Source organism: Lepidothrix coronata, unplaced genomic scaffold (genome assembly GCF_001604755.1).
Source record: "Lepidothrix coronata isolate B3197 unplaced genomic scaffold, Lepidothrix_coronata-1.0 Scaffold9, whole genome shotgun sequence".
Taxonomy (NCBI): domain Eukaryota; kingdom Metazoa; phylum Chordata; class Aves; order Passeriformes; family Pipridae; genus Lepidothrix; species Lepidothrix coronata.
Genome location: NW_016690189.1, coordinates 8,853,770 through 8,873,977, shown reverse-complemented (window position 1 = coordinate 8,873,977; position 20,208 = coordinate 8,853,770). Strand labels below are relative to the sequence as shown.

At 36.6% G+C, this 20,208-nt stretch overlaps 1 protein-coding gene across 5 annotated transcripts in view; it reads right to left on the bottom strand.

Annotated features, from left to right (window-relative positions):
- The window catches only part of CFAP54 (cilia and flagella associated protein 54), a 113,621-nt gene that overhangs the window by 55,320 nt on the left and 38,093 nt on the right, over nucleotides 1–20,208 (bottom strand). For 3 of the 5 annotated variants that reach the window (XM_017804536.1, XM_017804532.1, XM_017804533.1), the window contains 11 exons: nucleotides 17,883–17,975; nucleotides 15,451–15,633; nucleotides 14,315–14,457; nucleotides 11,617–11,764; nucleotides 10,469–10,624; nucleotides 8,704–8,826; nucleotides 6,353–6,496; nucleotides 4,804–4,900; nucleotides 1,769–1,858; nucleotides 975–1,101; nucleotides 75–171 (listed from right to left, as the gene is read on the bottom strand). In XM_017804536.1, the coding sequence (XP_017660025.1) occupies nucleotides 75–171; nucleotides 975–1,101; nucleotides 1,769–1,858; nucleotides 4,804–4,900; nucleotides 6,353–6,496; nucleotides 8,704–8,826; nucleotides 10,469–10,624; nucleotides 11,617–11,764; nucleotides 14,315–14,457; nucleotides 15,451–15,633; nucleotides 17,883–17,975 (1,401 nt within the window). The remainder of the gene's footprint in view (nucleotides 1–74; nucleotides 172–974; nucleotides 1,102–1,768; nucleotides 1,859–4,803; nucleotides 4,901–6,352; nucleotides 6,497–8,703; nucleotides 8,827–10,468; nucleotides 10,625–11,616; nucleotides 11,765–14,314; nucleotides 14,458–15,450; nucleotides 15,634–17,882; nucleotides 17,976–20,208) is intronic. The other 2 variants (XM_017804534.1, XM_017804535.1) reach the window with 2 other exon arrangements.

Sequence of the window (20,208 nt, the reverse complement as noted above, 5' to 3'; positions counted from 1 at the left end):
ATTTTTAGAAATTTATTTTTGTGCTTATTGCTGCTCAGGAAAAACACACATGACTCACTAAAAATAAAACTCACTTTCTCAGCTCCTGTAGTGCGTTTGCCTTCTTGCAGAGGGAGAGAACTTGCTTCTTGTGTTGAAATTCCACTACTACATAGAATGATGTCATTCCTCCTGACAAAAAAATATTGTTAAAATCATCATCATCATCATCATTATAATCATCATGTTAAACTCCTTCCATCATGTTAAACTCCTATCTTTGGGAACATAAAGAGCACATGCAATTCCTATTTCACGGGCAGTTTTAAGATCAGTAGACTTTCTTTCCTTCCTTCCCTTCAGAAAATAGGAAGTGCTCACCTTCAAGGTTTATTACAGAAATCTGAATTTGTAAGTAACAACTCTCTCACCTTCCTAACTCCTAGTAAAACAAAACAGTTTCCTTCACTACCCAAATTAGACTACAGAATTCTGCAAAGAACTTCTTCTTGTCCAATTTTTTTGCAGCAAAAGTTGCCTTTTAACAGCAATTCCTGTTCCCTAAAATACATATCTCCTTTTTGTTGATTATTTTCCATTCAGATTTCAGAAATACCAGGGTGCACTTCTAAAAAAAGTTGAAGTTCTTTGGGATCCTTTCAAGTGAGTACCTACAATTTGGTTCCACTTTTCTGTATAGAATTTTTTTTGTGACACTATAGGTAGACCCTGATCAGTTTGTTTTTGATTTAACTCAGCATACTCTTCTAATGGCAAATGCCCATAATATTATGTCTCCATGTATAGTCAGGTCACAACACAGTATTTACTGTAGCTATATAATCCTCTGTGTTCACGAAACTTCTGCAGACTAGAAGTCATGGAAATTACTACAGATGAGTCTTCAACCAGGTATAACTTATAGTTGCTGCTGTAACTGTGACTCTGGTGAATGTAAGTAGTAGTTTTTTGCTACTACTATAATAGAGATCTACCTTTTCAAGTAATCTTGCACATTGTCTGCCCATTCCAGAACGCATTGAAACTTCTCTTCATTCAGAACTTTTTGCACAAGTTGAACAAAGAACTCAAGAAAACGTGATTGGTTTCTGAATTTAATCACTGCAATAAAGTGACAGATAACACAGGTTTTGTATTTATGCTGTAAAAGGATTCTGAATTCAGCTACAAGTACAGCTATGCAAGTCTTAAAGCACATATTTATATCATGTTGCATGTTTATGAAGAAACGTCATACTGATACTGAAATCAGAGATACACAATAGCAATTGCTAAATACTTCCTCTTGTTGGGAATCCAGACTCACAAGCTCAGTCTATTTACATTCTTAGAATTTCTGACAAGCTTTCTAGGGACAGAGACTTATGTGAATTCCTCTTCCAGTAAAATAATTAAATGTGGAAATGCAGTACCCCAATTTAAAAAGAACGTTTCATACAAACAGAATCTTTAAAAAACTTGGCGTTATTTTATTTTTTTTAAATTAGCTCATTTCTAAGGTTACTAGAAAATAAACATAATTCAATTTAAAATATTAGTATTTTATATACTTAGCCTCAACATCCAAAATGATTTGTTGCATACACTTCTATATGTGACTATATTAAGAACTTCTTATAGGTTATGTTTCACTTCATTTTGTTTATTTGAGAACCAAATGAAGATAACATTTCCAAGAGCTTATTTCAAGCAAAAACAAAACAGCCTTACTGACAACTTTCTAAAGTAAAGAAGCCTTTACAATTAAAATAAACACCAATTATCCTACCTTCTCGATAAGCACGATCTGATTTCCAACATGAAATTACAGGGTAGAGGAACAAAGGATATTCCTTTCCTGTAAGCTCTGATCCACGAGCTAGATCAATAACCAAATCAAATCCGTTATGATAAGCAGTGATAGTGTGCAATAGAAACTCTACCAGGAACCGTAACTGAAGACTAGAAAAATTCTTTTTTAGCACAGAGTTTGCTTTTAAATCTCTCACTGTCATCCAGTGAGAAATTCAAATGCTTGCTTTTTTCTTCTAACAGAAGTAGCTATGCAACTTAAATAATGAAGAGCTTACAGATAAGACTGATGAACTTCCAGCTACTAGACTAATAAGGAGAATGTCTGGAGTTCACCAGAGGTCTAACAAAGATCCATGCAAATCATATGTAGAGGATAATGTGCAGAAAGGACAGGTCAAAAAATGTATTTAAGGCTATACAGCATGAACTGATCACAAGATGCTACTAGTGACCAGTACTTACATACATGCTCCTCATATGGATAGTATATGTAGGGAAAGGATTTTTTTTCTTAATCTAAATATTTACATAAATATATGTCTACAAAAGTGTTTATATTACATAATATATTTTATATATATAAATGTAAATAATATATACAATATATAGATATAATTAGTATATATAATACATAGGACAATAACTTGGATTCAAGCTTCTGAGAGTTAAATGCAACTGCATTATCAGCTGATGAGCACCAGAACAATGTTACATGTGCTAGTTGTTATTTTGCCTTGATAAAGAAACATGACCTTCATATTTTGTGCTTAGGTAAGTCCTGTGGTTGAAAAAGATCAGTGCAGCAAGTCCCTGAAAAAAGCGAGGTTAAAAGTACTCTCTGGAACAAGTTGTAATAATGGATCAATAGCTACACCTTCCAGTGATAGCTGTCAGTTTAAGTCTGTTGAATGCAAATAATGTCCAATCAAACAGGACAGCCAGCAGGAAAGCAGACTTTTAAAAATTTTCTTCTTAGGACAATTCACACCGTTTGTTAGTACTCTCTCTTATTTGACAAGTTCAAAAATATATTGCTTCAAATAAGCATTTTCACAAAGAATAATACCTTCCAAAAATGTTTAAATGGAAAAAGATTTGAAATTCCAGAATTTAAATTGTACTGTGTATGAAACATTTTGGTTTTCACTTCTTTTGAAAGAGGCAGAGGCAGCTCTTTTCCATTTTTCTTGTAGATTGTGTTGGTTCCACTTTTAATGATTTCCCATGACAAGTTTTTTTCCAAAATATTTTTAGCAGTATGCCCTACAGGTGTCCACATTGTCCTAAAACATATTTGTAAGGACAGCTGTAAGCTTTGCATAGCCTCAGCAAAAGGCTTCTTCTCAATTTGTATCCTGAAACTTATTGTCAAATACGCTATTTCAGCAACAGAGCAGTCTTCAGAGATCAAGTATTTGCCAACTACTGAAAATGTGTTCTTTTCTAACTGATCAGTCCATTAATTTAACTTTCTATTAAGTAACAATGGAACAACTTTTTTTAAGTAATCAATGTAATTTTCAATTAACTAACAGAATTCTTTCATTCTGTAACTTGTTCTGCAGGAATGCAGGCATCAATGTCAGCAGCAAAAATGAAGGATCACTACACTGATGAATGGAATTTTTGCATTGCTCTTTATGCTTTCTCTTCTGAGACAAACACATATACAGAGATGATGGACGATAACTAGAACATGAACCATCAGTGTGGTCTTGCAGTAAAGGCCAGTTGCATACTGGGCTATACCAGAAACAGCACAGCCAGTGAGTCAAGGGAAGTGACTATTCCCCTCTATTCAGCACTTGTCATACCACATCCAGATTACTGTGTTTGGTTCTGGACACTGTAGTACAAGAACTGACATACCAGAGGAAGTCCAGTGAAGGACAACCAAGATGATAAGGAGCTACAGTGCACAACAAAGCAAGACGAGGCTGAGGGAATTCGATTTATTCAGTCTTAAGAAGGGAAGGCTTAGAGCAGTCTACACCTACCTAATGGGAAAAATATAGAACGTGGAGACAGACTATCCTCACTGGTAGCAAAACAAACAATAGAAACAAGCTGGAAATCAGACAGATCCAAACAGATATAAAGAAAAACCTTTCAACCCATAAGGGTGGTCAACTACAGAAACAGGTTGCCCATGAAGGCTGCAAAATATCTTTCTTCAGAGCAATTCAAAACTTGACAAGTCCAAAAGCAACCTGATCTAATTGTACCTCTTTTGACAAGGGGATTGGAATAAATACCTTCCAGAAATCCCTTCCCAGCTAAATTATTCTCCAATTCTATCTAGGCTCCAAGGAGTACAAGATGTCATGCAAATACAATGGGAAAAAAAATCAGTAGTGGCTCTGAGTGGCTCTTAAGTTCTAACCAAATTTTCTTTATTATTTCTACTTATTAATTCATCTAACTTTGGCAGAATTATTAGCGTGAAAATTCTTATGCTTAATCCAGACTCTAAGATATTTCAAAGTTGATATATTCATTCCTGAGTTGAAATTGCATGCTAGTATACATGCAATTCCTTCACAAAAAGGACAATTTCTGGGAACTTTCTTCAGGAAGTGTTTTCTCTCGTAAAATTTCCTGCAGTGGTCATTGCTACTAGCACTGGTAGAGTACTAAGACATGCTATAAATGTACAGTGGTCTTTGCCACTGAATTTTCTGATTTAGGAAGATAGAGCAAGCCTAAATAACATGGAACCTGATTTACACAGACTGGGAGAACATACATATTTGCAGAATAACCACAAATGAACATTCCTTTGAAAGCAGAACTGAGTGTTCTGGTGAAAATTATGAAAAATATGATTAAAGGTCATTACACACATCACTACCAGGTATAAATAAGATCACTGCCATTATTTTATTATTTTGGTTGATTTATCATGAAAGAGATAAGAAATAAAAGTATTTCTTAGGTAAATATTTTTTACAAATAAAGCATAGAAAACTCCATAGAAAAAGGTAAGAAGTGTGTCAATACTACACCCACCTGGCTCTGTCAGTCTGAGGAGATCTGATTCAAGAGTGCTTAGATTTTCTGTTGCTTTTGCCATTGCAGCTAAATGGGACGCCTTTGAAGAACTGGCCTGAAATATCCAATACTTTGTTATAAAAGCTTAGCTTTAACTTAACTAAAACCAGCATGTCAATAGTGGAATTTAGGTTAGATCTGAAGTCTTCTGAATCTATATCTGAAAATTTCGTCAATATTCTCTCATTTTTCTTTTGAAGTGAAATAAAAACGGTGTTCATGATTTTTTTTAGTGCAGCATATTTTGTTAAGCAGTCTGTTCAAATATGTTGTTGTCATAGCACCTTAAAAATCTATTTGGTAGTAGAGCAACTCCACTTACTACCTCAGAGATTAATCAAGAATAAATCATTGCCAGGTTTTTGGTTTGGCAAAACATGTCATTTTCCAGAAAACATAATCTTTTTTAGTTTACTTACTGCCTACAGAAATAAAATCTTCCTTTGGAAAGAAAGTTCTTATTTTTTAAAATTCAGTAAAAATATACTTTTCAGTCAGCCCTACTTGGATGAAGATATTATATTGTTTGTTCCTATGATCTTAGATACTTTTCTCTTTCTTGGTATGAAGCTGGGAGCAGCTAACACAGCAATAAACAATAGACAAAATTTTGACCAGTGTTCTACAGAAACTCTTCCCTGTAAGCCAATTGACTTTTCGTGTCTCTTTAATATATCTCCATTTCATACCCCCACTGCTTCCTTTCTTCCTCTCCCATTTATTCTACTTTCTTACCTCTTTTTCAAATCTCCTCTTCAGTAAAATCTCTTTTTAAGATTGTTTTAAAAAAAACCAGAACAGTATGGAGAATCAATATTTTACTCTGATTCTCAGTTGCAGGAAATCCTCACAACCTGCTGCATCTCTTTGTAATTGAAGTACTACGGTCTTTGAGGTTGGAAGTTCTTCCTCCCTTGAGATATATTTTTCAGTCCACACAATTCCTAAGATACTCCTATAGACTCGGTTTCAAGCAGCTTCTACACAAAGTGAAATGCTAAATTTCTACACTATTTGGGGTATTTTTGCTCTTCTTTACTTATACAATTATTTAATTGTTCTTTTTCTGTCTAATATAGCATTCTTGGAAACTATATGTGAAGATCATTTAGTGATGCTTGTATAAGCATCTGCAGAAGCTTATACAGATCCTGTACACACTGCAATTTTATCCTGATCTTAACAAAGATGGCTACAATTAAATAGAAGCCTTTCAGCTGTACTTTGGGAACTTTTATTCTGCAAGGAAACTCTTCTTCCATACAATCACTTCTGAAGTGCCCGGAGAGGTTGTAGACTCTCCATCCCTGGAGGTGTTCAAGACCTGGTTGGATGGGGCCCTGAGCAATCTGCTCATGGCAGGGGCATTGGAACTATATGATCCTTAAGGTCCCTTCCAACCCAAACCATTCTATGATTCTAAAACAAAAAAATGAACAAATCTAGTCTTCAAAATAATACAACACAGCATTTGGAGAAAATAAAAAGTAAAAAACAGAGCAACTACTTTTACTTCTTTGCTAGTGTGTGTTTCTTCAGTTTTCATAGCTCCAGACAAGCAGAGTGAGACTGTTGGTGAGGAATCCAACAATTTTTTCCCATAGTTAATGATAATTACTGCAAGTCCATATTCTTTCCATGAACGTAGTACCTATTAAAGAATCATCTGTTATATATATTTTTGTTTACATAACATGTAATTTTTCATTATTGTCTACTTACAGTTGTCAAAATGCATGAATATTAGAAATAGAAATTAATTACTTAATACTCAAGTTTCTTTTAATTAAAAAATGAAGACTGTAGACCTGTAAAATAATTGGAATTGCAGATATATTATCTATGTGTTCTACTTCTGCTTAGCCTATCCCTCAGAGAATGGAAGTATCTATTTCTGTGATTGACACTCTCCCTGTTCTCAGGCAGAACTGCTATCAAAGAACATAAAGGGTAACTAAATGATCCTCATTTACCTCTCTGGTATCAAGGGCACATTTTAAAATCCCAACTGTATTAGTGAAAGGAGTGGTGACATTTATTTTTAAGTTACAAAATTTATAAATTAACAGTATAGGGAACGTTTTTAGATGGCTTTATCTTATTGATAGAGCTCTAAAGGCCCAAGTGCTTTCTACTATATGCAAGCTAGCTTCCAGTAAGGATGTTTGCCTTTGCAATACTAAATAAGTGTGTAGATTACCTTAGCATGAGTACAGTACATGAGCTGACTGTAACTCAAAAGAAAACCATATACCATGATTTAATCAGAAGCATTTGTAATTCACTCATTCTGTTTACTATTCTGTATGCTATTCTGTTGAAACACTACCTCTAAGGAAAAAAATCAGCAACATAAGTGACAGTCACTTAGCTGAGGAATCCAACAACAAACAAACACATTATCAATGTTTCAAGGTTCCTAACAGGCTTTATTTGCCTTTATAGCATCCACCTGGGCGCCCCCCACCCCATGGGACCAGGAGCTCCCTCTCAGCTCAAGCCTAAATCTACAGTCCCTGCCAGCTCCTGTGTATCAGGAATGCTGGCCTCCAGCTTGGTCCAAGCCATGCCTGGGCCTGGCAATGGATCCACTGGACTGGGCACCCAACCCATGGACCAACTTCTCAGCTTGATCTCAGACTGTTCCTATTGTGATGCACCAGCCTGCTAAGCTACTTTTGATCCTATCTAAACTTACCACACCTTAGCCTGACCTGTGGACTGACTTTCCAGCTTCAGTTCTGACCTGCCTCATCATCATGAACTCACCTGATAATCTAGGCTCCTGGTTGAACCTGACTACTAGGTGCTGCCCTGCCAGCCATAGCATTGCCCTTGGCTCCTAGCCTCACAGCCATGAAATATTTGATTCATACCATTAAAATGACAACACTAAGGCTTAAGATACTCATCTTTAAAGAAAGAATGAAAACTGGGTCTTCTTGCAGAGAATTTTTAGGGTCATTTGATATTGATCTGGTCTTGTGAGGTGAGCACAGAGATTTAGCTCCTGTAAGACCAGGGTAAAGAATTACCAACACAGGAATCCCTCAAACCATTAGCCACAGCTCAGCTTCAGTATGAGCTCTTAGTTGAGGCATACTCAAAGCTAGAGGAAAGCTGACTTTTTCAGTATCATACATTTATGATGGTGAGTAATTTAACTGTAGCATGTCTCTGTACTTGAGGAAAAAAATCCAGTACCATCTTTCTCCTTATCTCACTAAATAGATTATCTGAATCATAAATGTCATCTACAGATATATATTATGGTTAAAATTCAAGGTGTTTATATTTCTGCCAGCATGTGAGACAAATAATACAAAATCTCTCGTATCTAATTAGCAAATAAACCAGAAATGTTAATCTGATTAAAACTACAAATATGGCTTATTTGCAGTATAATAATAATAATGGCCAGTCTTCGCGAGCGAAGATTTGGGAAAGGTCATTAACCCTTCGAGCCTGCGCAGTGGATTTTTTAGGTGAGACACAGCGTGCGCGCTATTTGCAGTAAGTAGACTTTTAAACTCATATATTACATATAGGCCTTATTGAAAATAGTACTACTTTAAATGTAAAAATACACAAAATGACATAAAATATAGATTTGATGTCATGGAGTAATAGCTTCAGTCTATTTTCTGAACAAATTAATACTAAAAAGTCAAAATGTTATTATTATTAGATAAAATGCACTGATACAAACATACTGATAAATATTTGTATACCTTTACTATTTAAGAGTGCTGGTTCTCTAAGATATCATTCTGAAGGCCAGCTTACTAAATCTTGTTTTTTTCTCTAAATGACAAGAGCTGTATCTCAAATTAAGCTCTAAGCACAATAATGCCATACCTTTGCTGTATAAAATGAAGTACAAGCTATCATATGCTGAATACTCTCATAACATCCTTCTTGTGTCCTCTGCAAAATATCACTTGGAATTTCTTGGAGGACAGCCAAGCACTTAATGAGAATCTGTAAATACAAGAGTTAAAACAAAGTTTGGAGTGTGCCACACACTCACAAGCCTGTACCCCTGTACAGTTTATTGTATTTGATGGTGAACTTTAAAATACTTCGAAATCTAATGGATAGAATCAATGTTAGCTCTACAAGTGCCAATAATAAAATTTCCATTTAATTTAATGGTGTCAAGATTTCAATCATAACCCTTTGGAATAAATGACATGTTCACATAAAATCACAGATGTTAAATTTACAGATACATGACAGATATTTTTGCTGATTTAATTAACATAAAATCCAAGAATGCTTAATTCAGTGAGATGACATACTACTCCTACTGGAGGACTGCTTAAAAAGATATCGAAATGGTCAGAATTTCAAATGAAATTAAAATATTTCCTGTATGCTGTAAAAATAAAATACTTCTTTGCACCATTTGTCTATCAGATATGAAAAGAACATGTGACTAAATTATTTTCACTTAAATTAGGAAATCTGAAACAGGAGCCATTTCCAGTGGCTAGCTGTTCCTTTAGCAGGTCATGACAGCCAATAACTTCTTAAGAAAGAGGCTACCTCTAATTAAATAGATTATATTTTTATTCTAAACATTCTTCTAAAAACTTCTCAGGGCCCTCAGTCCTCCAGTAGTTCTCCCCTGAGCATCCTCTCTTGAGACATCCCCTCATATCTTCTGCTCAAGGGCCCAAGAGTCCCAGTTAAACTCAAACACAAGCCTTCAGTCCCTGCTTGAGCTGTGGTATTGGTGTGCTGGTCTTCAGTTCTTTCTCCTGGATAGACCTCAGACTTGTGTTGTAGCCTTGTCTCCAGTCTCTGGCTCCAACTCCTGCAGCTCCTGACTTTTTTGCATGGATGGAGCCCAGGCAAGCCCAATAACTTCACCTTCTCTGGACTGTCAGTGGATCCTCTTACCCACGCCCTGCTCTGTCTGCCATGTTCAGATGCTGCTAGTCTGTGCCTTGTCTGCAGTGCAGTTACCTCATCCTTTCTCACAGAGCAAACATGCTCTTACTGCTGCCCCCTAACAAAGCTACCTAATTACAGGAGGAAAAAATTGCACCTTTCTACCGTATCCTCGCTGAATCTAAAAAACACATCTGCTGCTTCAGAAATGACAGGAGAGGATTCAGGCACTCTGATTTCAAAGAGAAGGTACTTGCCTCTGGAAAGGAGCACATGCCTGAAAACTAAAGACTGCATTAACAAAACATTGAATAGATTTCTTTTTTTTAAGAAGAAACTTGTATATGAAGCAAACATTCAAAAAAAAAAAAAAAAAACAACAAAAAACCCCATACACAAATTCCTCAAAATTGCCATCTGCAAATAACATTCAAGTAGAAGTTACATCATAGACTCTGCTATAGTTTAAAATACCAACAAATAATCCTGAAGAAGCAATCAATATTCTGCAGTTCCCTTGTTATACCTGAGACCAGAATGTGTGCAGCCTACACCGAACATATATGCATTGGGGACACATAAAACTATAAAAGACTTTTCTTTCATCAACTATTGAGAACTCAAAGCCTAGATATTTAGCTCTCCCACTGTACTCTCTATTATAAGTTTAATTTGAATCACTGTAACTGCACGGCTTGAGAGCTGCTTTGTCTTAAAACGCTCTCACCTGAACTACTGGCACTGAAGAAATCTTGTGATAAATAAGTGGAGCAAGGAGACCATAACATTGTACAACAGACTGCAGGGTGTAACTTGCATCATTCAACCAGCTGCTAAGTTCAATTGCCACAGTCATTGTTTCACATTCTGCTAATCTAGCAACCTGTAAAAGAAAAACACTTTTTGATTTAAATATGAATTCTGTTGCTTTAAATCATTTAAGAGTGGAAGAAGACAAATGTTACTGCAGTTTCAAAAGCAGCATAAGCAGCAAGTAAGATGAAAGTTTAAAAATTAATTTACATTGACACCTGCTAGAAGTGTATTAAAACTGTGATATTATTCATGATTCTAAAAAAACCATTTCTCTTGATCTAATTGTGCACTCTGAGTTTGCTCATATAATTTACAAAATCTGGTTAACAAACTCAGCCTGTGTGGAGTGCAAATTTCACGTGCTAACCTCTCAGAGTAGGTAAGGGAAGGATAACAATTCCTTCCTATCCCTTCAAGTCATCTGCTGAAGTCCTTGCAAGCATGAGTAGATCCAGTAAAATCACCGAGTAATCAACTGCTTGCATTTCTTACAAGATAAGTACTTCAGCAAAGAAAAGAATAGAATAGGAATGTAATAATACAGAAGGCAAAGCTTGTTTATCCAAATAACAATGGTTTTTTTGGTCAATAATATGCCATTATACCATAAAGAAGTCTGAAATAAGGTAGAGGACAATTAGTATATTATAACCATGAAATCCTGTTAGAAGTTAAATCTTAATTAAAATACATGTATTAAATAGCAGAAATGTTTAAAATTAAAAATTCAAGGTACATCTTAGTAGGACTAAAGTAACAATTATTATATTTCTTTCTTAAATTATAATCTACCACCACTGAAGTCAAGGAAAATTCTTTCTCAGTAGGAACCAGTGGGCTTTGGATCAGGCAATAACTGATTCAGAAACCATCATTCCAGCAGGACACAAATAACCAACAGCTTCTAAAGTAGTTCAGAAAGAAAGACCATATAACCCACAGCAAGTGGAGTATTCTGAATATAGGATTAGTAGATTGCGACATCTATCTTGCAATGACAAAATAAAGCTAATCAAAAAATAAAATCAAATCCAGTATATTATTTTAAACCACACATACTTGTTCCTTATAAAATATCTCATTGGAAGAGATGGAATCGCAGAAGAGTGCTCCTTCCATGACACTAATGTCAGAGACAGCAAATATATTCCTCAGAAAGAGGTACAAGGTAATAGGAGAAGTCTGAGATACAGCTTCAAAACGTAACCTATGAAATACAAGAGCAAAAGAACAGTAAAAGCATGTTAATTATGATTCAGATCCTCACATGCCTGAAACCACATTATACAAAAATTGAGTCTTTAGTTTTAAAATTACGGATCAGAAGGTTTACTACAGCTTCTTCAGGAAATAAGATTTATACGTTAAACTGAAAAAATAGCTTAACATTTCTAAAAAACTAAATAAAAATAATATGACTCCTTTCCAAATTGCTGTCCACTTTCTACTATTCTAAGACAACTTTTCCTTATTTCTCTCATCTAATCCAGTGAAACCTATTTTCAACTTTCTTTGAAAACTTGGGATTCTACAGCTTATTTATTTTCGCTGTCTCCTTTTACACGTTAATCTTCTGTATTCTGACAATGATACATGCAGTTGTGAAGCCCATTACTAAGTATCACTAACAGACTCCTTTACACAAGTGATGTCTTGTATTACAAGTCTCAAAAGAATTTCTTCTGCCTGCTTTTCTGTCCCATTGTTTTTAGTTGTTTTTTTTCTTCCCTGAGGCTAGGGAGGCGTTTGTCCTTGTTATATTTTTTTAATATTTTTGTTACAGCAAAAATCCTATGATTTTGAAGCACAAGAAATAAATTCCTTCTTCTCCCCGATTGCATTTCTTGAAAAAGGCTGAAATTCGAGAAGGAAGATCAAATAGACACATTCACATACTTGACATTACCAAGATATTACCAACAGGGCTTCTGGCTGGAAACAAGAGGTTTTCTTTCCTTCCAGCTCCCTCTGCTGTTTCTTTAGTTCGTGTGTACTTTCAGGCTAGTCCAATTTCTTAGCTACTAATCAGTAAAACTGAAACTGTCTGATACTGCATGTTAATTGTAAAGAAAAAAAATAATAGGCTTGGATATAACTGTCAGAAAAGCAAAATCCCTGAAACTGCTTTGCACATCTATTTAAAATTTTCTGTCTTCATTTGATTTATCTGAAAGTAGACTCATTCAAATGTTATCTCTAGAGCTGCGTGTGTTCAAAGAAAAAATAATTGCTTATGAAAAAAATATTAATGAAAAACAAATGCAAAAAACCAGCACAATAATCAGACTTGCATTCCTGCTTTGTTGCCTAGGCCAGGGATAGATTTTAAAAAACTACATAATCATGAAATAGGATGTCTAGTGATTATCTGCCTGCATCAATGCAGTCTGCAGGCCGCCTGTAAATCCCAAATGCTGCCATGGCATGTAACATCAAGACCCTTGGTCAATTTGTATGCTAGTATCAGACACATGGTGGCACTTGAAGGACAGACAGGATATATACCAGTGGTCTGGCTGAGCCTGGAATAACAAGAATACACTTAGACACACTACTTTCTCCCATAACAGGAATCAAAACACACAAAGTCTGTGCTATCTGGTTGCAACCAAACAGCATTACCATGAGAAAACCAGGGGCTCTGATGCAAGTATATAAAAACAATACAGAGACAAAACTCACTATGTCTCAGAATAGCCGATTACTGGTTATTCTGTGTTTAAAGCAGAAATGGAAGTATTCTGACAAAGCTTAGAGGAAATCCCTGTAATACCTATTTCTTGAAACAAAGATCTTTATTTCTTCTTTAATTCTTGAAACATGCAAGAACTATTAATACACATGCAATAAAGTTGCTTCTTGTCATTACAATTTCAAGACTAAGCCAGTCTGTCAAACTGAAACAGAGATGCTGTGAAACTTTTCTGTACCTCCTCCACAACTTTGCCAAAACTTTTCTAATGAAAGAATTAGTTTTAAAAGAATTACATACAAGTGAAGATGATTATTTGTGTTCAATTCTATTGGATGCTAATTCATTTTCAAAATAATAAATAGTTGACTTACAACTAAAATTATTTTATTACAATATTTCATCTTTATTACTTAACAAAAATATCTTTTATCTGGGAGTAAATTAAGTTTTGATGTATTTTGATTCTGGATCTATTGAATTTCAGTAAATGCAACCACAAAACTTCTAGCTGGGCTTTGTCATCATGAAAAACCTGTAATATTATGGTTGAACATTTGAAATTTATTTATAAAAGAATTAACTTTAAATATCTTTTCTAAAGCCCTTTTATTATATGCAAAGGTTATTGGCAAATTATATAGCCACTCCAAAACAAAATTAGCAAGCATTTACCTATTTTGAGTGGTGTTCTTGACAAAATTTTCACAATTTCTTGACTCTACTGCTCTCTTAATCGAAAAGTTAATAACCCAGTGCATATTATACGTTTTGCATATGAAAATGCATCACACAAAACTAGCACCCACTTTATATGTTTCCCAATTATCTTAAGAAAGCAGTCATTATAAAGAATTAGGTGTGTAAATCTTAGCAGTTCCATAAATAGCAAAAATCCTCTGCTAATTATAAACCACTATATTTTTATAACACATTTCACACTTCTTTTTTCAGAATGTTTTTCATTTCATAAGCCTTAGCAAAACTGAACAACCTGGAACTCTTTAAAATAAAATGTGCATATCTATAATTAACTATTATTTTAATTTTGTTTTCGCCAGTTACCTTTTTTCAGATATAGTCAAATTACTACTTGCAGAAATAACAGCTGCATTGGCAGGCAGTGGAGAAGAATTTAAAACAAAATAATCCCACACTGGTGAAAATGCTTCTCTGGCTAACCTAAAGTTTCCAGTCTGATAGGCTACCTACAAAACAAACAAACAAAAGTTAGCAAGTTGACATGTTCATCAAATAACCGTGCCAGATATGATTATAGTATAATGAAGGTTTTAAAACTCCCCCCCAACATGAAAAAATACAATTTCTCTAAGAATATTCTGGCATATTTGAATAAAACACATGTAGTAATAATCTGATTCTATTAATATTAGTTTGGTTCAGATTTAGCATCAGAGAAAGTAAAAGAGTTTCTTGACTGTGGACCAAGGATCTAACTTCACTTTGTGGAATACTTCACAGGTCACGCGTTGCAGTTTTTGAAAGCATATTATTTCATCTAAGTTTATTTTACTTTCACTAATAGTGCAGAATGCCCTGCTTCTCTGGATAATGGGATGTAAACGAAGCCAAACAAGTAGGCACAAATTCTTATTCTGGAATATTTTAGGAAATCCTCTCATCATTCCCCACAATCTATCTATAGGGCTAGACAAGTTAATTTTTCTCCATGTTAAATTCTGTTTTAAATATCCTTTATTAAGAACACAGAAAATTATGATGAAGGTCTGAAAGAGTCTTTGTGATCTTCCACAAGACATTACAAAACTAATTTCAATATGAAAATGGTTAGCTCTGATACCTGGTAAGTCCAATCACGTTTTTCATGCCATACCTTAATGACTAATAAGATGATTACTAGTACGTGGTCTCAATCACAAAAATGAAAAAATAAACTATGAAAAAGAAGAAAGAAGTTAAATGCAGACTGAAAAACAGGGACAGAGGTAAGAAAACTATCTGAGAGAGTCCTTTACCCTTAACATGGAATTTTCAATAATTATGAATTGAGAATTGAGTTACTCAGATACACTATTTGTTATGCTGAAATTGTGATTTTTTGCCTGTCACAAGAAGGTCTTGAGTTTTTACCAGAGGCAGTTCAGTTTTAGAGCTACCAGTAACAACAAGTAATTACAACCAAATTAAATTATGTGTTTATTATCAGACTCAAACCCTACCTGAGTTAGATAGGATCGAGCAGTAGTAGCAGAAAGGGGTGGATAAGCAAGGATTGGCTTAGTCATTTCCCCAATTTCACCAATAAGTTTTCCATCAGAAGAATATGCTGCAACTGCAAATACGTATTTCTCATTGGCATCTAAGCCCTGTATTTCCAAGAGGCTCTTCCCATCAGCTGGTATCTACCAATAAAAATATTTTCTAGTTACACCTACTGTACATAGCAAAAACAAATCTCACGTTCTAAACTTTTATTGTTAAAAAAATTATTCAATGATCTTTGATCCAAAGTACAATCTAGATTGTAATGTTTCCATGTAATACTAGGTTCTTGAAAACAATGAGAAAATGATATGTGAAAAAAAGTATCAGTTTTCTCTGGAATGCTGTTGCATACACAGAGCACATAACCTAAGAGAACAGTTAAGTATCAGGAGCTGGACTTTTTATAAGACACTTGTCCATTTGAACATTCACACTGTGATTGTGCATGCTTGCAGTCATTGAGCTGGAAACATTCTGGCCCTGAGCTGTGCTTCCAGAGAAAGAGCATATTGCTCTCCTCCATACATGCCACCTTCTTGTATCAGATATGGGCAAAGGATATCCCAGGTCCTTTCAGCACCATTAACAGCACTTTGGAGTTTGTGAAGAAAACACTGTACTTTCAAGATCTTAATTTTTCCTTCAAATAATTTTGCACCTGCACTTTAACACCACAGCTCACTCCTAACACGCTTTTCTACCTTGCCCCCCATAACCAGGACAACTTACACAAGGAAAGTTTGAAGGTTTAAAGGTTTTTGATAGCATCATAATGCAGCATCAATACAGTGCTCTTCATCAAACACAGTCTGGCCTTCATAAGGAGACCTCTGAACAACAGCAATCCATTCAAATGCTGGGGCCGAATGCTGAACCAGCAGACCAGAAAACAGAGTACGACAGTCTATTGCATCCCTTCAGAGCAAGATTTTCAAATGTTGATAAGTTGATAAGCTGGGGAACGTTTGACCCCCAAGAATTTTCCTTGGAGCAGGCAGATAGTGACTTTGTCTGCAGGTCAACACTTTGCAAAAGCACATTTTAAAGCAAACAGAAACTCAATTGCTAAAGCATTTCGTTAACCTCAGGTCTGTGCATCTCCAGTGCCTGCCACAGGTGACAGTCAGTGGCTTGGATGGATTGCAGCAAATTCACAGAAAGAACAGCTGGCAGTGGGGTAAAAGTCACCAATGAAACACAATTCACCAGGAGAAACTAACTCACTGGACATCACAGAAAACTTGATTCTCTGGATTTGATGATCAGAGAATCGGGAAAAACATCAAAGCCTGTATTGCCAGTACCTCCACACACCTGCTCTTTTCATACACCTTCCTTTAAGGGAAGGAGCTGGGAGAACAGGTGTAATGGGAAAGATTTCTTCTCCATCACCAAAGACAAGTCCATCAGCACTAGCATAGAGCTTGCTTATAAAGCCAGGAAAGCTTGAAACATCAGGCAAAAGCAGTTGAGGTCACTCTTCTGTCGCAGAACCAAAGAAGGACCAGCTCTGCAAAGAACAGAACTCTCCATGAAGATTTCCAGATATAAAAATGATCACTCAGGTCTGAGACTACAGAAAAATCTGCTGAAAAGGATATGTTGAAGCTTTTTTGCCCCTTTCTTAAATCACAGTATTTGGATGGATCACAGTCGTCATTCAGGAGGACAATCTAATAGCATGCATAAGTGAATGAAAACCAGAACTCTCTCTTGTCTGTGCAGAAACAGCAGAATGTGATCCAAAGAAAAAAGAACAAAACTACACTAATGAAAAACAAAAACAAAACAAAAAAACCCAAACAACAACAACAAAACAAAAAGTTTCAAAAAATTAAGCATCAAATTATAATGAAAAAATAATATAAGACTACCAACACAGTCAACATGATCAATCATGCTCACAGCATGGAAAGGAAAAAGCATGAACCTACAAGTCAATCATGTCTGAACCTGTAGGTTATTGAAGGACTTACATTATCATGTTGTCAGAATTAAGTAAGGCAATATCTGGTTAAGAAGAAATGGCTGCTAGAAGTTATGCAATTAAGAAAAACAATAACTTTATCCATTTATAATTTCTCTTTTTTTGAATTCCTGGAGAGAGTAGTGTCTGAAGCACACTATAAAAATACACGATATACTTTCTTTTACTTTTGCATTTCTTAGATATCACTCAAAAGAACATAGTTATAACAGAAGGGACAGAGACTTGCTTAAGTTTTTGAATAAGATTCTTAGAAGTTTTTGGGTGTAAAGATCAGAAAGTTTGTCAAATGCTTGGTCAGTTACATGATTAAAATATATGTCAGATATATAGATTTAGAAAGTTCATGTTTTTTAGAGAAAGAGAGTATGACATAAACAAGTTTTACCTCTGTCTTACCTGTTCTCCTGAATTCGGAAGTTTATTGTTATTTAACCTTACTTTCATATTCCTTCCTCCTGCTACAGAGCCAAAAATACTGTACCATGAAACCTTTGAAGAAAATGAGAAAAAAATTCGTTGATACACCGTACTATTTCCAACTTCTGCATAGTGTAGAATGTACAAATTTTGTGAAAACAGTCTGCAAAAAAACCCCACCTTAGTTATAAAAAAGTATAATCTAACTGCACTAGAAACATCAATTCATTTATTTAGCTGGAGAACTAGATATACTAACATGGTGGGTTTCTGTGGCTGGGTTTTGGTAGCGGGGGGGCTACAGGGGGGGCTTCTGTTAAAAGCTGCTAGAAGCTTCCCCTGTCTGGTGGAGCCAATGTCAGCTGGCTCCAGGATGGGCTTCCTGCCGCTGGCCAAGGCCAAGCCAATCAGGAGTAACAGTAACACCTCTGTGATAACCTATTTAAGAACAGAAGGCTGTTGCACAGAAAGAATTCCAGCCAGGGAAGAGCAGAATGAGAACATGGGAAACACAATGTAGACACCAAGGTCAGTGCAGAAGGATGGGCAGGATGCGCCGGAGCTGTGGCCCCTGCAGCCCGTGGTGCAGACCATGGTGGAGTAGGTTTGCCCCTGCAGCCCATGAAGGACCATCGGGGTGCAGAGACCCACCTGCAGCCCATGGAGGAGCCCATGCTGGAGAAGGTGGATATGCAAAGGAGGCTGTGACCCCATGGGAGCCTCAAGATGGAGCACGGTCCTGCTGGAGACGTGCAGCCCATGGAGAGTGAAGCCCATGCTGGAGCAGGTTTTTTCCTGGGTAGGACTTGTGGTCCCTATGGGGGACCCATGTTGGTACTGCTCATTTTTGAAGAACTGCACCCCATGGAGCAGTGACCCACGGGACAGCAGTCTGGGAAGAACTGCTGCCTGAGGGATGGACTCACGCTGGAGAGGTCCATCAAGGACTGTCTCCCATGGGAGCGACCCCACAGGAGCAGGGGAAGGACTCCTCTCCCTGAGCAGCAATAGAAACAACAACTGACCGTAACCTCCACTCCTCGTCCCCCTGCACCATTGGAGAGGAGGAGGGAGAACATGGAAGGAAGGAGGGGTGGAGAGAAGGTGTTTTTAAGATCATTTTACTTCTCACTCTTTCGCTCTGACCCTGTTAGTAAGAAATTCAATTAATATCCTGATTTTGAGTCTTTTTTGCCTGTGATGGTGATCAGTAAGTGACCTCTCCCAGCTCTTATCTCAACTCATGAATCCTTTGCTGTTTTTTTTTTCTCTCCTCTGTCCAGTTGCAGAGGGGAGTGAGAGAGCAGCTTTAGTGGCTACCTGGCATCTGGCCAGGGTCAACCCACTACAACTACAGTGGCAACAAAAGCAGATTACTCTCCACTATCCTATTCCCTACCCCGAGCTACACTATTCCTCAAAGCTATCGCAAAGCACAAACTCTGTAGTTCATCCCGTGGATTTGACGGCACCTAGATGCATTATTTGATGGAGAAGATTGGTATTCTTCTAAAGCTGGCATCAGGTTCTGATTCAGCAAACTGCTTGTGAACAGATCCTTAAAATCAGGCAAAAGAAATGCAGATATGAAGTGATGCAGTAATATTTTCCAAATGAGCCATGTTCTTAGCTCCTACTGAAATCAATGTCTTTTAATGCCATTCAGCTGCTTATAAGCTCATTGGGCATAAAATCTACACTTTCCAAATTTTAACCAAGTATCAAAGGCCTTACTGAAGTCTAGATAGATGACATCTGTCAGTCTTCCCGTGTTGGCCATTGCCATCACTTCACCACAGAAGGGCACCAGATTGGTCAGGCACCGTTTGCCCTTGGTAAAGCCGTGCTGGATGCCTTGGATCACCTCCTTGTCTTTTATGTGCCTTAGCACATCTTCTAGGAGGATCTGCTCTGTGGTCTTCCCAGGCACAGAGGTGAGGCTCACCAGTCTTAGTCACATGGATCATCCTTTCTCCCTTTTAAAAAACAGGAGCAATGTTTCTTTTTTTCCAGTCACTGAGGCCTTTGTCTGAGTGCCATGACTTTTAAAATATGATGGAGAGTGGCTTGGTAACAACGTCAGCCCGTTCCCTCAGGACCCTGGGATGCCCATCATCAGGCCCAACAGACTTGTGGCTAATCAGCTTCAACAAGCCATCCTCAACCTGCTCTTTGCTTACAGTGGGAGAGATTTCACTCCTCCCACACACACACAGAGGATCAGGAACTTGAGACAAGCAGGAAGCTTCACTGCCAGTGAAGACTGAGGCAAAGAACTCATTGAGTACCTTAGCCTTCTCCATAT